We start from the raw sequence: 16,316 nt of genomic DNA, 5'->3' as shown, positions 1-16,316 counted from the left end.
ACAAAAACAAAAAACTGAATCACCGTGTTGTACACCAAAAACTAACACAATGTTTTAAATCAACTCTGCTTCAATTAAAACACACACACACACAGATTTACAAATTTTGAAAAGTTGCAAGAAAGAAATTCTGAAAGAGCGAAGAAGTCATGATCCTTATTTTCAACAGGGAGAATTAAACCTCTTATTTTTCATTTGTGTTTGCCCTTCCAGGTTTTTTGCGAGGCGGGTGTTCTTAGGTGTATATCGAGGGACAGTGTTGCAAGAGTGCATGTTGTGTTGATATGGCCCGTGTAGTGTCTGTCGGGACGTCTTGTGTGAGGAACGCTATAGGAGGGAATTCGGAGAGTTGTATGGTATTGAAATGTGGCTCCGGGTGTGTGTTGCGTGGATTCTGTACATGGGGAGGGGCGTATGCGAGGTTCGGCGTGTAGTGTAATTACTGAGCCCACCCCGCAGTTGGGGTAAAGGAGAAAGCGGATACCCAACCATGAGACCCGCGGTGTCTAAAAGCTATTGTCAGCCTGATTTCCTCTACACTAGCCCGAGGGTTTGCGGACTATAATTCCCAGGATGCCTCGCTCCTCCACCAACCAGGAAAAAGACTCCATTCAGTGGGCGGGCCTTGTAGAAGGCCGGTCAGGCCAATGGGTGAGCCGGACCGAATCGAAACCTACGACGATTGTGCCGAGGTTGATTGGAATATTTGGCGCCTTGGTTTCAGTGGTGAATGCGTGATGGGCGGGTGCAGCGACCAATGAAAAGGCGGGGAGGTGGAGCTAGAGGGCGTGGGCGGAGAGAGGTGTTGACTAGCAGGCGGTTCGCCCAATGAAGGGCGGAATCCGCTGGAGAGAGCCGGGCGAGTTGACCAGAAGCTGGCGACTGTAGAGACCCGGTGTGTGCCATGGCGGAGCCGCTGAGGAGACCGGGCCGTCCCAGAGGCGGCGGCGGCGGCCGAAGGGCTCGGGGATCCCGGGGCGGCCGGAGCCGATGTCCTGGAGCCCAGCGATCCCCAGCTCGACGCACCTTGGACTCGGTGCTCGTGGACTTGGTCAGCGACAGCGATGAGGATGTCTCGGAGGTCGCAACTGCGCGCGGCGCTGCGGCCACGGCCGAGCTTCCACTCCCTGAATCCCCCGTGCCGGCCGCGTCCCGGGACGACAGCGACAGTGACAGCGAAGGGGCGGACGCAGAGCCGGGTGGAGCCCCTCGGGTCTTGGTCAGGCGGCGGCGGCGGCTGCTGCTGGATCCTGGGGAGGCACCGGCGGTTCCAGTGTACTCCGAGAAGGTGCAGCCGGGTTCCCGGGTCGGTTAGCGCGGAGGGACTGGGTTTAGGAGTGCTGAGGTAGAGTTCTAGGGTTGGTCTTGGGAGACGAAATGGAAGCAGGGGCTAGGGGCCTTGGAGGCAGAAAGATGCAAATTGGGGAGGTTGAAGGGGTTTGGAGTGTGCTTGGAGTCTGGGATTCCCAGGAGCCGGAGTGTCTGGGGGTGGCTATAGGGAGCCTAAGGGGTTGGGATCCCTGATGGTTAAGGGAAGAGCTGGAGGACCTAGGGCTGGGATTTGGGGCATGTTGGGTTTCTCGATGCTAAAGATTCAGGAAGATGGGGACGGGGGTCCATGGAAATTCAGAGAGGACTGGGGTCCCCGCATGGTATGGTGAGCGAGGGGCCTGAAATTGCCAAGGATCCTAAGACAGCAGGATGGCTAGCTCCTTCTTAAGAAAGGGGAATGAAACTTGCATCCTTAGAGTGCATTAGGAAAAGGGTGCTCCTCATCAGAGTACTCCTGTATTTTTTAAATTGAAGTGTAGTTGATGTACAATGTTGGATTAATTTCTGCTGTACAGAAATTGACAAAGTGAATGTGGCAAAGTGACTCACATATGTGTTCAGTTCAGTTCAGTCGCTCAGTCGTGTCTGACTCTTTGCGACCCCATGGCGTACAGCAAGCCAGGCCTCCCTGTCCATCACCAACTCCCGGAATTTACTCAAACTCGTGTCCATTGAGTCGGTGATGCCATCCAACCGTCTCATCTTCTGTCGTCCCCTTCTCCTCCTCCCGCCTTCAGCCTTTCTCAGCATCAGGGTCTTTTCAGATAAGTCAGCTCTTTGCATCAGGTGGCCAAAGTATTGGAACTTCAGCTTCAGCTTCAGTCCTTCTAATGAATATTCAGGACTGATTTCCTTTAGGATGGACTGGTTGGATCTCCTTGCAGTCCAAGGGACTCTCAAGAGTCTTCTCCAACCCCACGATTCAAAAGCATCAATTCTTTGGCATCAGCTTTCTTTATAGTCCAACTCTTACATCTATACATGACTACTGGAAAAACCATAGCTTTGACTAGATGGACCTTTGTTGGCAAAGTAATGTCTCTGTTTTTTAATATCCTGTCTAGGTTGGTCATAACTTTCCTTCCAAGGAGTAAGCGTCTTTTAATTTCATGGTTGCAGTCACCATCTGCAGTGATTTTGAAGCCCCCCAAAATAAAGTCTGCCACTGTTTCCCCATCTATTTGCCCTGAAGTGATGGGACCAGATGCCATGATCTTCGTTTTCTGAATGTTGAGCTTTAAGCCAACTTTTTCACTCTCCTCTTTCACTTTAATCAAGAGGCTCTTTAGTTCTTCGTTTTCTGCCATAAGAGTGGTGTCATCTGCATATCTGAGGTTATGTGTATATATATATATTCTTTTCCATTATGGTTTATCCTAGGACATTGACACTGTGCTATACACTATGGCCTTGTCCATCCATTCTATATGTAATATGCATCTACTAACTCCAAACTCCCAGTCCATCTCCCACCCCACCCCCAACTTCCCCCACCTCCCTGCTTGGCAACCGCAAGTCTGTTCTCTAAGTTCTGCTTCCTAGATGGGTTCATTTATGTCATAGTTTAGATTCCACATACAAGTAATATCATATGGTAGAGTACTCCAATTTTGGATCCTGGCGAAGCTGAGCTCCTGAGTCCCTCTGGGAGAGTGGTAATATCTACATCCTCGGGGTGGACTTGGGAGCTGGAGGAGGCTGGGCGTGAGAGAATTGACCCCAGTTTTCTCTGTAAGTGGAGGGAGTATTTGGTACTGATCTACTTTTTCTTTGCAGGTGAAAAGCAGCCTCCATCTTATCCCAGATAACGTGTCCCTCCTGAAATTATGTCCCCCAGAAGCTGAGGAAGGTAAGGAGGGCTTCTAGGGAGAGGTGTCCACCGCTGGCCTATCTGAGAAGACTTTCTGGAGTTGACATTCCTGCAGTTAGTTGTTTCCTGAGGCTCAAGAGGAGGACATGAGAGAGGCGACTTCTGCATCCTAGCCAGAAAAACCTCCAGTCCTGAAAGGAGCTGGCTTGTTAACCAGAAGACTCAGAAAGTGTTGTCCAGACACCTTCCCCCAGCTCTAATAAGCATCACAATGTGCTAATTTTTTTTTGGCCACCTTGCGTGGCTTGTGGGATCTTAGTTTCCTGAGCAGGAATTGAACCTGGACCCTCAGCAGTGAAAGCACCGGAGTCTTAGCCACTGGACCACCAGGGAAGTCTCTCATATGCAGGTTTCCAGGTGTTATCCCCAGAGACTCTGATTGTATAACCTTGGGAGCAGTGGAAAGGAGAAGTGTTGAGAATTTGTAACATCTTTTTACATCTGTAGCAAGTTTCCTGGGAACACTCTGAGCCAGCAGGGTGTTCTCTGAATCTTATCAGGGCTGCCCAGCCTTTGTCCTCCTGCAGTGACGTGATTTTTTGCAAACTGCTCAAGGGCAGTGAATAGAAATCAGGTCTACTAGGGAAGAGATCCAGTGGGCAAATGCAGACCTTGGACTAAGACTTTTGTGCCATGAGGGAGTATGGCAGGGTGATGAAGAGCTGATTTAGGAACCAGCTCTCCCCCTTAGTAGCTGTGTGACCTTGTACAAGTTAATCTTTTAAGGCTTCAATTTCTTCATCAGCCAAATGGGGATAAATAATTGACCTGTGTCAGAGGATTCTGGTGGAAATTAATTAAAGAGAATATATATTAATAGAAAGCCCTCCTCCCTTGGGCTACATATATGGTTTACATATATGGTACTTGGAACTATATATGTATGTGAAAGTCGCTCAGTTGTGTCCAATTCTTTGCCACCCCATGCCACCCCACTCTTTGCCACTATACAGTGCATGGAATTCTCCAGGCCAGAATATTAGAGTTGGTAGCTGTTCCCTTTTCCAGGGATCTTCCCAACCCAGGGATCGAACCTAGGTCTCCTGCATTGTACGTGAATTCTTTACCAGTTGAGCCATCACCAGGGAAGCCCAATTAAAGAAAATATGTATTAATAAAATGTCTCCCTTCCCACCTTGGGCTGCATATATGGTTTACATATATGGTACCTGGAACAGAGAAGTACCAAGGCACCTCTGTCCTTACCACTCAAAATGCAGGGCCCAGGGACTTCCATGGTGGTCCATTGCTCGGGATTTCACCTTCCAATGCTGGGGGTGCAGGTTGAATCCCTGATCTGGGAGCTAAAATCCCGTATGCCCTACACGGAAAAACCAAAGCATAAAACAGAAGCGATATTGTATCAGATTCAGTAAAGACTTTAAAAATGGTCCATATAAGAACAATCTTTAAAAATAAAAAATGTGGGCCCAGGAGTGTTGAGTATCTCCCAGGAGCTTGTTAGAAATGCAGAGTCTCAGGCCAATGGCAGCTCCTAGGACAGGGTTTCTCACCCTTGGTGCTACTGGCATTTGGACTGGTTCCTTCTTTGTGTGGGGCTGTCCTGTGTCCTGTAGGATGTGGAGCAGCAGCCTGGCCTCCACCCAGCAGACGTCATCATCACCCGCAACTCCTTCCTCCCTTTGCTGCGACAGCCAAAATTGTCTCCAGACACGGCCACATGTCCTCCGGGAGGCAAAATTGCCTCTGGTTGAGAACCACTGATCTAGGATTTATCATTGTTTTGTATTCACGGTATTTATTTATAAAAATAAATAACGATGGTTAATGATCTGGTGGCAGGCAAATGGAAAAGAGTTTCTATGGTCTAGAATAATACCTGGTTTCCTTTTCTAAGACATTTAAGTGAAGATGAGTGATTTAAAGAAACATATCACATAATACGGAGATATGGCAAAATAAAACAATGACACTCACATGAATGACATTTGAGAAGCCTGGACTTAGAGGGCCTGTACTTAACCTCTTTACCAAAGACCCTCCCAGCCCCCACCCCAGACACATCTTCTTTGTGCCCACCAAATTGAGTAGGGGCAGAAAACAAGAGAAATAGTTGGGGGGAAAAAATCATCCTTTGATAGCATTTGTTTTAATCTATGGTTCCTAACATATATAATGGTTTGTACATGTATAGTAAGTAGTACATGTGTATTAAGTAAATACATGTCTCCGGGTTGTATGCTCAGTGTTTTTGATTTGTGAGGTGCAGGTGATCAAAATGAGAAGAGCACGCTTTAGTTGGGGTGAGCCACTTTCCGTTGGTCCACTCTTGCCTCTGTGTCATGCACTAGTGCGAGGTGTAGACACTTTCCTAATCTCATCTGTCAGACTCCAGTTCATCCCTCTCCCTAAGGCTCCCCCTTCCTTTTTTTTGGCCACACGCATGTGGGATCTTAGTTCCCTGACCAGGGGTCAAACCCATGTCCCTGCATTGGAAGGCAGAGTCTTAACTGCACCACTGCAGTGTTGCTGAGGAAGCTCTCTAGGCTCTTCTCTTGATTCGTGCCCCCAAACCCCTCCCCAGTGGTCATGTGTGTCTGGGGTCCCCTAATCTCCTCCTTTTTCAGAACCTTCTGAAGCCCCTGCCTTGTCTCTCCTTGGTCTCCCACTGCCTTCTCTTGGCTAACCCTTTCCACTTCCTCCTCCCCTGTCCCCAGAGGCAGATGTGGAAGATGCCAGCAGTCCTCATACAGTGGATTTCCCATGTCCCAGTTCCCCCCGGAAGAAGAAGCTGAGGAATAAGGATGGAGAAGAGAAGAAAAAGATGTTACTGTAAGTGAGGCGAGAGCACTGGGGCCGCAGGAGCAGAACGGGAATCGGAAGGGTGGGCTGAGGCAGGCAGGACCCTTGGGTGGCTCCTGGAAGGGTAAGAAGTTTCCCAGAAGGCATCCTGAGGCTTGGATGAGGAATGAAACTCTTGGGAGAAGCAGTGAGTCCCGCTGGAGGATGACAGCAGATTCTCTAGACTGGCCAGGAAGTGGAGGGGCTCCACTTTGTGTCTAAGAAGGTAGTGATGCGGAGCTGAAGGGTGTAGCTCTGGAGACTGCCCTGTGCTTCAGACCCTGTCTTTGGGCCATCCTCTCTCTCTGTTTTGGCTGCGAGGGGTCTTCATTGCAGTGTACATGCTTCTCTAGTTGTGGCATAAGGGCCTAGTTGCATGTGGGATCGTAGTTCCCCAACCAGGGATCGAACTTGCGTCCCCTGTATTAGAAGGCAGATTTTTAACCATCCTCTTTGTGCTTCAGTTTCCTCTTCTATAAAATGGAGATAATAGTGGTACTTGGGTCAGAATTTTAGGGTAAATGAAGAGTTAACCCTTAGCATGTAGTGTTTGGTGTCATTTGGATTTTATCAGATATTCACCTGGAAAGCAACTTATCTTAAAAGTGAGGCATTCTTCTCCCTCGTATTTGGGCCATATAAGTATAAAAATCATGACTCAGGTTTTCCCTGTCCTTCCCCACCCCCCCCCCCCCCCCCACCCCAGTCTTCCAATAAGATGGATGTCACCAGAAGTGCTCCCGCTTGATCCCCCTGGTCCCCCTCTGGTGCCCAGGGGCCCCCTGGAAGGAGAGGTGTGGATGGGGCTGGGGTCTCATCTTATTTCTGTCCCTCTCTTCTGTCTGCAGGGCTCAGGACACCTCGCCTTTGCCCTCACCTCTGCCACGGACCAAAAGCAGGAAGCATACTCAGGCACTCCGGAAGCTAAGGTACCAAGGGCAGGGGTAGGGGGCTGTGCTCTGCTCTGGGCTAGATTGAAGAAGGGGCACTCAGGAGGGGGCCCACCCTGACTGACACACAGTCCTTTCTGCACCCCAGAGAGGTGAACAAGCGTCTCCAAGATCTCCGTTCCTGCCTGAGTCCCAAGCAATCCCAGGGCCAAGACCACCTGAGCCAAGAGGATGAGGTGGTCCTAGTGGAGGGGCCCACTCTTTCAGAGCACCCTCGACTTCTGCCACTCAAAATCCGGTGCCGAGCTGACCTGGTCAGGTTGCCCATCAGAATGGTAAATGCCTGAAGGGTCTGGGAGCAGGGTCCCAGGAGCTGCCCATGGAGAGACTAGTGTCTTCCTTTGCCCATCTTGCTGCACTTTCAGCCCTCTGCGCCTTTGCACTCACTGTCCCTTTGTCCAGATCTTTTCCTCCCTCTGCCCTCTCTATCTGGCAAACTTCCCACCTATTCTTCAAGGCTCCACTAATACATCCTAAGAAACTTTGCTTGGTAGGCATCCCCAAGGGGGGCATCCCTCCCTCCTTCCTTCCCTTGAACCCTGTACTTCCCTCCTGTGCTTGTTCTTACTGCCTCGGACACCCAGGGGTCACTTGGTCCTTCCAAGCTCCCCTAGCTTCCTGATGGAGACTACTATTATAGGGATGACCCTCATTCCAAAAGGACAGAAATGACTACTTACTGAGTAGCAACCGTGCATCAGACAAGCAGCTAAGCCAGAACTTGCCAACTAGCAGCCCCTGGCCTTATCAACAGTGCATCTTCTTTTTTTTTCTGTCCATGCCATCTGGCATGCGAGATCTTAGTTCCCCAACCAGGGACTGAACCTGTGCCCTCTGCATTGGGAGCGGGAAATCTTAACCACTGGCCCACCAGGGAAGTCCCATGCATCTTCTTTCGAGCTGTATGGTGATTTTAAAACCAAACAGTTCATTGCCAACCTTTGCAATGGGTAATTGGGTACTGAGGTCCAGATTTCTGGCTTCTCTTAAGTAGGAAGATGCAGTACCTGGCCCATATTCCCACCTGGTACCAATTAGCCAGAGCTGCGGAATAGCTGCCCGGGCTTAGATGGGGCATATCCAGTTCTGGTTGGCCACAACCCCCACCACTCCCTTTTTTTTCCCTCTTAACTCATGGCTGCTTCGTGTCTGTGTCACTTGCCTGAACCTCTTATTGACATGATTTTATTTTGTGCCTTTCCAGGTAAATATGATGGAACTCACTGCTGAGGAATTCAGCAAGTGGTTAAGGCCAGAAATTAGGGGTGGGGGTGGGGAAGCAAGTCAAGGCAGGAGGGCCTCCTTTACTTTCTGTCCCCTCCTAGTCGGAGCCCCTTAAGAGTGTGGTGGACCACATGGCCGCCCACCTTGGGGTGTCCCCAAGCAGGATCCTCTTGCTGTTGGGAGAGACAGAGCTGTCCCCTACCGCCACCCCCAGGACCCTAAAGCTCAGCGTGGCTGACATCATTGGTGAGGGGAAGGAGGCCTGAGGAGGCTTTTGCCACAGGGAGGGGATGTGGGAGAGGCCCAGAGGGGGCCCAGCTTCCAATCCTCGCTTAGGCCTGGCTTCCCTATCCTGCCTGCCACAGACTGTGTGGTTCTAGCAAGTTCTCCGGAGGCCGCAGAGACGTCGCCACTGCTCCAACTTCGGGTCCAGGGCAAAGAGAAGCACCAGATGCTGGAAGTCTCGCTGCCTCCTGTGAGTCGGGGAGCCGGCTGGCCATGCCCCTTGCCCTGTGCTCTGCAGTCTCCTGTTAGCGGGTGGAGGATAGAGTCCCTGCCCTCTGCGGTCTTGGGTCCCTGCCAGTCCTAGAGAGTTTATAAAGTTCAGTGTTCAGGTTCCCTCCCCCTTCTTCTGGGAAGCTGGCTCTGGTCTCCTAACTCCTCCTGGTTAAAGCGAAATCACCCTTGAATAGTGACCAGTAAGACCGATCAAAAGTACGATAAAAGTGACAGTCCCTGTGCTAAGGCTAATTACTTCACATTCAGGATATTGAAATTCACAGCAGTCTTGTATGAGAAAGCACCCTCATTTAACAGATATGGAAACCAGCATCTGTAGAGGTGGAATAACTTGCTGTATTTGTTTCTGAGAGCTGCTATAACAAACTACTACAAACTAGGTGGCTTCAAACAATAGAAATGCGTTCTCTCCCGGTTCCGGAGGCCACAGGTCTGAAATCAAGCTGTCAGCAGGTTCTTGCTCCCCCAGAGACTCTGGGCCCTTGCTTCCTCCTACCTTCTGCTGGTGGCCAGCAGTCCTTGGCTTGCAGCTGCATCCCGCCTCTTGTCATAGGACGGTCTCCCTGTGTATCTCTGTGTGTGTCTGTTTTCCCTTCTCACAAGAACACTAGTCCTGTTGCCTTAGTGCACACCAAACCATGACCTCGGTTTTTTTTTTAAGAGGATTAAAAAAAGTTTTTTTAATGTGTATTTATTTATTGAGCTGCACTGGGTCTCAGTTGTTGCAGCATGCAGGATCTTTAGTTGCAACATGTAGCATCCAGTTCCCTGACCAGGGATTGAACCTGGGCCCCCTGCGGTGGGAGCGTGGAATCTTAGCAGCTGGACCACAGGGAAGTCCCAGCCTCATCTTACCTTGATCATATCTTCCAGATGAGGTCACACGCACATTTCTTAAGGGTTAGGACCACACTGTATGTTTTTCGGGGGACACAGTCAATCCACTGTTGTTGAGTCACTAAGTTGTGTCCCAGTCTTTGGGACCCCATGGACTGCAGCACTCCAGGCTTTCCTGTCCTTCACTATCTCCCGGAGTTTGCTCAAACCCATGTCCATTGAGTCGGTGATGCCATCCAGCCATCTCATCCTCTGTTGCCCCCTTCTCCTCCTGCCCTGAATCTTTCCCAGCATCAGGGTCTTTTCCAATGAGTTGGCTCTTCTCATGAGGTGGCCAAAGTATTAGAGCTTCAGCCTCAGTCCTAATGGATATTCAGGGTTGATTTCCTTTAGGATTGACCTTCTTGCTGTCCAGGAGAATCTCAAGCCCAGAGCACTGGGCTAAGGTTACACATGAAGTTTAACACATGTAGTTTAAAGGCACCTGGCCCCCAGCTTGGGTCATGCTCACTCCAGAGCCTGGCTGGCTCCCTCCTTGTGCTTCACGCCTCCATGTTACATAAGGAGACTGGCTTTGGAGAATGTATCCAATCCAGAGCCAACATCCCAGCCCTGGGCTCCATGGCCCAGCTTCCTAGAGAAAGGAACCAGCTGGCTGCTGGCTTCTTTGTCCACTTGCGTCCCCCTCTGTGGGCTCCAACTTGACATGTTCCCTTGTCCTCCCTGTCCCAAGCTCTCTGTCCCTACAAGTTCTCCGCAGTCTCTTTTCAGATTCTTACGTCTGTGCTTTTTTCTTTTCCGCCCAGGATTCTCCTCTCAAGACCCTCATGTCCCGCTACGAGGAGGCTATGGGACTCTCCGGCCACAAGCTCTCCTTCTTTTTTGATGGGACGAAGCTTTCAGGCAAGGAGCTGCCGGCTGACCTGGGAATGGAATCTGGGGACCTCATTGAAGTCTGGGGCTGAAACCCCTCCCTGTTTGGAGGCCCAGCTTGGACTTGAGGAGAATGGGCTGCCCCCTTTTGGCCCGTAAGGGCTTGCTAGCTGCAGCTGAGTTAGAACTCATCTTTAAGCTGAAGCAAAATCCAGAAGTGATCTTTGACTCCCTCTCCTTTGACCCCAGTTTCAAGCCATTAGCTGCTGCTGCTGGTTTAATTGTGCGATGGTCTTTGCTGCCTTAGGTGGACTGTGGCTCCATCCACAGGGTGTGCTGAATTTTACCACCCTCTGGGACATGGAGAAGGTATCCCTCACCTTCACCCGTCCACCATCACTCACTGAAATGTCTCGTATATGAAACTTCTCATACTGAAAGAGTGAGTTGAAGTTAGTAAGGGTTGGGTAGGGGACTCCAGGCCTCGGAATTCTGCCACATCTAGCACCAGCTGTGGCCTCAGGGTCATCGGGGGATGGAGGTGAAGTTGACGTGAGGCACATACAAGGGTGTGGTTCCTCTGCCTGGCCGGAAATTAAATGATCAACCTCACAAATGCATTAGCTTCACCAGAGGCAAAGAGTGGGTTATTATTTTGAAGAGTACAGTGGATTCTCAGGCTTGGGTGTCTTCCACACCCTAGGACCCTTCTGAGCCACCTTCCCGATGCACACATGTTGTTTAAAGCATAATTGAGCACCTTGAACCTTTTGGTTTTGATCTCAGGATCGCAGTCCACACAAGGCTTCTTTGGTTTTATGGCTTTTTCCCTTCAGGTCATCCTCTCCTGTAAGCATCCGTTCTAATGTGTTGATTCCATGTCTTTGAACATGAATGTTTCCTGAACATGCTGTTCTGTATGTGTGCGTCTACTTGGCCCACATGTAGTATCATGCTGTTGATCTTGTCCTATGGCTTTTCTCACTCAACATGGGTTGCTTAGGCTACATCAGCTTTATTTCTTTGAGCTGCTCTAAGATATTCCACGGTGGGTGTTAAGTGCATTTTTTTTAGACATCTGCTAAGTGGTAGACACCTAGGTTGCCTGCAACTCCTCGGCCCATATGCACAGCCACGGTGAACGTCTTTTCCCATGTCTCCTTCCATACTTTATGGACAGTTCTCCAGCACAGGTACCCAGGATGGGATTACGCATCAGACAGATTAATTTCTCTGTTGTTTTTTTAGAATGATCTTTGACTCTCCCACTTAAAGCTTCCTATTTCTGCTCATCCCCACCAGCATTTATTACTGCCAACTTTCTAACTTTGGCCAGTCTCTTGGGTAGAAAGTGATGATGTGTTTTAATGTACATTCATCTAGTCACCAGTAATTTGAGGAATTTCTTCATTTTCCTGTCAGCTTTTCTGGTGCCCCTTTCCGTGAATTGCTAATTTATCTTTGTTCCTTTTCTCATGGGGGCTTCTTACCTTTTTTTTTTGTTTACTCTCAAAAGTTCCTCGTATATGCCTGGGAAGTTGCAAAAACTCTGAAGATGGCGCTTGTGTTTGTATAACCAGGGGTGTCCTTCACTGAACAGACATTCTTAATGTAGGTGAATTAGCTATTTTGTTATATCATTTGTTGCTTTTTTATTTCTTATTTAAAAATAGTTAACAATATTTTGCCGTTTCTTCTATTAGTTTTATTAGCTTTTCTTTCACATCTAGGCCACTAAATATTGGGCTGAAGTCCAGCCAGTACATTTTGGTATGTGTACTGGCTAGAATCTGCCCTGCGTGGTCAAATATTTGTTTTCATTGCTTGATGCCAGGCTGAAATGTTGAATATTACTTTTAAACTATTTAAAATTCACCTTTGTCTATGAGATCCAAGTTTTAGTTTCACTGTATAATGAGCCACTTTTCTCAGCGCCATCTAATAAAGCCATGAATTTTCCACTGATATGTGTTATGATTTTGGCAAAAGCACATCACTCTCTTTAAAAAGTTTTTTTAATTGTTGTTGGAATGTAGCATTCGTTTGAACTTATAATGTGGGAAATATAGAAAGAAAATTTTTAGTATTTAAATCCATGATATGGTATAGCTCATTTTTTCAGATATATGTCCATTAATAAGTCTGAATACATTAAAATGATATGTTCAGTATCAATAGAATAAACGGGAATACATTAAACTTGTGTATATTTGAGGATTTCTGTCTCTGCCCTCCCCATGTGACCCCCCGCCCCCCATAAATCCTGTGGCTGAGACCATCAGAACCCCCAGTTTTTAGCAGAGCACAGAGTGTTCAAGGTGAAGACAGCGCCTGCCAGCCTCCATTGTAGCCTAGTGTGGCCAAATGCCAATACAGGGGAATGGGGTTTGACTTCCAGGATCAGTCCTAAGTGGGCAGCGTGTGCCCTTCTCTTTGGCTTTTTTCAAGCTGCTGACTGGAGGTGGAGCATCCCTGTGGACACCCGGGCACCCTGGGGAAGAAAGCCATGCAGGGCAGGATGAGGAGAGGAGGCACCTGGGTCTCAACTTCCATAGGGCATCTTACTAGCCCCGCACCACTGACCTCTGGATTTGGCAGGAAGGGGAACTTCCTGTCTTATTTAAATCACTGCTATTGGATGGGAATTCTCTGGCAATCCAGTGGTTAGAACTCTGCACTTTCACTCCTGGAACCTGGGTTTGATCCCTGGTTGAGGAACTAAGATCCTGCAAGCCATGTGGCAAGACAAAAAAAAAAATCCCTGCTTTTGGAGGATTTCTGTCATTTGTAACCAAACCCCATCCTAGCCCCAGGATGGTGCTATTGCAAGCAGTGTTGTAGTGACCCTGAGTGGGATTTCCTCAGGTTTATATCCAGGAATGGAATCACGGATCCTCAAATGTGCACCTACACATTTTCACTTGAGTACAAGTGGCTGGACCTCTTCATGATAAATGCATTAGCAGGTACTAGAAGATTCCGGTTTCTTCTTTTCTTTCTCAGCACTTCATCTGGGGAGGATTCAGGAAAGATTCCTCATTGTAAAAGGATTTGCAGTTCTTCTCTGATGAGAGTGATTATTCATCCTTCTAATCAAACAGATTGATCACCTGTCAGGACATCTTTCTAACACTTTCCCAATGAGAAACCTTCACAACTTGAAGGAGCCCTAATCTGGTACCACATACCAAGCTCAGCACTTTTCCTAATCACATTCATCCTCAGGGCGATCCTGGGAGGTAGGTGTGATACTTCCCACTTTACAGAAGAGAAAGAGAAGCTTGGATGAAATAACCTGTCCCAGGCCACACAGCCACAGAATGCAGAGCAAGATGGAAAACCAGGTGGGCCTGTTGATGACTCAGTTAAGGAGCTATGTGCTTTTCACACTTCGTGTGCACGCAGACCAGGTGGGGAGCTTGTCATGATGGAGGTGGGGGACCCACAGTCTGGGGGTGGGGCCCGAAATGCTGCATTTCTGGTTTCAAATGATTTATTTTGGCTGTTCTGGGTCTTCCTGCTGCATGCCACCCCCTCTAGTGGTGAGCAGGGGCTACTTTTTGTGGCAGTGCTTGGGCTTCTTATTGTGGTGGCTTCTCTTGTGGAGCCACGGGCCCCAGGGGTGTGGGCTTAGTTGCCCTGCAGCATGTGGGATCTTCCTAGACCAGGGATTGAACCCATGTCCCCAGCATTGGCAGGCATATACTTATCCACTGGAGCACCGGAGAGGTCCGATGCTGCATGTCTAACAATGCTCCCAGATGCTGCCACCCTGCTGAGTGGCAAGATGCCATTTTCCTTTTTTGTTATAGCTTCACATTTTTAAGGTGACCTGGTGGCTCAGACAGTTAAGAATCTTTCTGCAATGCAAGAGACTTGGGTTCGATCCCTGAATTGGGAGGAGCCCCTGGAGAAGGGAATAGCAACCCACTCCAGTATTCAAAATCCCATGAACAAAGGAGTCTGGCAGGTTACAGTCCATGGGGTTGCAAAGAGTCAGACACGACTGAGTAGTGACTAACACTTTCACTGTCACAACTTTAAAGCTTCCCATGATCCACCCTTCCCATTCCCTCCATAAAACCCCCCACAGGACTGGTCATGTTCTCTCCTATGTGTCCCACCTTAGCCTGGACCAAGGATCTAGCTCAAAACTCCTGCGCTGTCTTTCTTGGTCTATGTCTTTCATCCCTACTAGACTGTAAGTTCCTTGAAAAAAATACTGTATATTGTTTTTCCCAAAGATTCCCTAGCTCTGTGTCTGACACAGAGTAGTTACCTAACAAATGTCTGTTGAATAAATAAATAAATCCTTTGTCTCAAAGAATCCCATTACCATTCATGAGCCCCAAACCTCAGTCTCACTCTTTTTTTGGGCTGTACTACACGCTTCCCTGGTGGCTAAGACGGTAAGGCGTCTGCCTGTAGTGCGGGAGACCCAGGTTTGATCTCTGGGTTGGGAAGATCCCCTGGAGAAGGAAATGGTGACCCACTCAAGTACTCTTGCCTGGAAGATTCCATGGATGGAGGAGCCTGGTAGGCTACAGTCCATAGGGTTGCAAAGAATCGGACAAAACTGAGCGACTTCACTTCACATAGTATGTGGGGTTTTAGTTCCCTTGACTAGGGATTTAACCCAGCCCCCACTGCAGTGGAAGCATGGAGTCCTAGGAATTTTAATCACTGGACTGCCAGGGAATTCCCTAAGTTTTGTTCTTTTTTTTAAGATTAAAAAAAAAAATATGGATCATTTAAAAAGTCTTTATATTGAATTTGTTACAATATTGTTTCTGTTTTATGTTTTGGTTTTTTGGCCACAAGGCATGTGGGGTCTTAGCTCCCCGACCAGGGACTGAACCCCAACTCCCTGCATCGTAAAGTCTTAACTACTGGACTGCCAGGGAAGTCCCTCTAAGTTTCATTCTTGATACCTCTTTCATGGAGCCACACTCAGACGGTAAAGAATCTACCTGCAATGCAGGAGACCGGGTTTGATCCCTGGGTCAGGAAGATCCCCTGGAAGAGGGAATGGCTACCCACTCCAGTATTCTTGCCTGGAGAACACCATGGACAGAAGAGCCTGGTGGGCTATATACAGTCCATGGGGTCTCAAAGAGTTGGATACGACTGAGTGACTAACACACACACACCTCTTTAATTCCCATAGCTTCTCCATCACCAAATCAACTGCCCCAAAGCAGTTCACTTCCTGCCTCTGTCCCATCCTGGTACAGGCCATCACAGCCTGCAGCCTAGTGCCACGGGTTGCTGCACCTCTGAACCCTTCCCATCCAGCCAGAGTGATTTTCTCAAATGCAAATCTGATTTAAAATGAAGGAAATCCTTAAACACAGCCCAGGCGCTGCCCAGCCTGCTCCCCACCTGCTCCCCACCTGCTCCCTAGCCAGCCTCCCGTTCTCACTGCCCTCCACACTGCCCTTTCAGATCCTTGTGTTCATTGTGCTTCCTTTTGTGACAGGGCCTTTGCACATGCTCTTCTGCTGCCTGACTCCTCCCCAACAACTGAGGTTTTATTCAGGAGCTTACTGAGAAACTGCTCCAAAGAGCGACCAGGCAAGGTCAGTTTACATGTATTTATTTTGGTCAGGAAATACAAGCTGTCAGTATGCTTTTTGGTAAAAGATTACCGCCAGTCACAAAGAATAGATTTCTCAGGGACTTCCCTGGCGGTCCAGCAGTTGGGACTCCACGCTTCCACTGCAGGGGGCACGGGTTTGCTCCCTGGTCAGGGAACTAAGATCCTGCATGCCCCAAGGTGTGGTCCCAAACGAAAACAGAAAACAAGAACAACAAAAAACAAAGAACAGTTTTCTCAAATTAATGATTATAGTACTTTTCTATGTACGGGAAGATGCAACAATCAGGTTTCATTAAAATTCTTCTTGAAA

General features: G+C 48.6%; 1 protein-coding gene across 1 annotated transcript; it reads left to right on the top strand.

Annotated features, from left to right (window-relative positions):
- The first annotated feature begins 833 nt into the window (after positions 1-833).
- On the top strand, positions 834-12,606 carry LOC120876933 (nuclear factor of activated T cells 2 interacting protein). The gene is made up of 8 exons (XM_040259119.1): positions 834-1,288; positions 3,109-3,181; positions 5,881-5,995; positions 6,853-6,933; positions 7,043-7,229; positions 8,280-8,424; positions 8,544-8,653; positions 10,341-12,606. The coding sequence occupies exons 1-8, from the start codon at positions 905-907 to the stop codon at positions 10,497-10,499; spliced, it is 1,254 nt and encodes a 417-aa protein (XP_040115053.1). The 5' UTR covers positions 834-904; the 3' UTR covers positions 10,500-12,606.
- Positions 12,607-16,316: the final 3,710 nt, after the last annotated feature.

Source organism: Oryx dammah, unplaced genomic scaffold (assembly GCF_014754425.2).
Source record: "Oryx dammah isolate SB20612 unplaced genomic scaffold, SCBI_Odam_1.1 HiC_scaffold_2, whole genome shotgun sequence".
Lineage (NCBI taxonomy): Eukaryota > Metazoa > Chordata > Mammalia > Artiodactyla > Bovidae > Oryx > Oryx dammah.
Note: the sequence above shows the minus strand (reverse complement) of the source record. Positions and strands in the feature narration are given on the sequence as shown.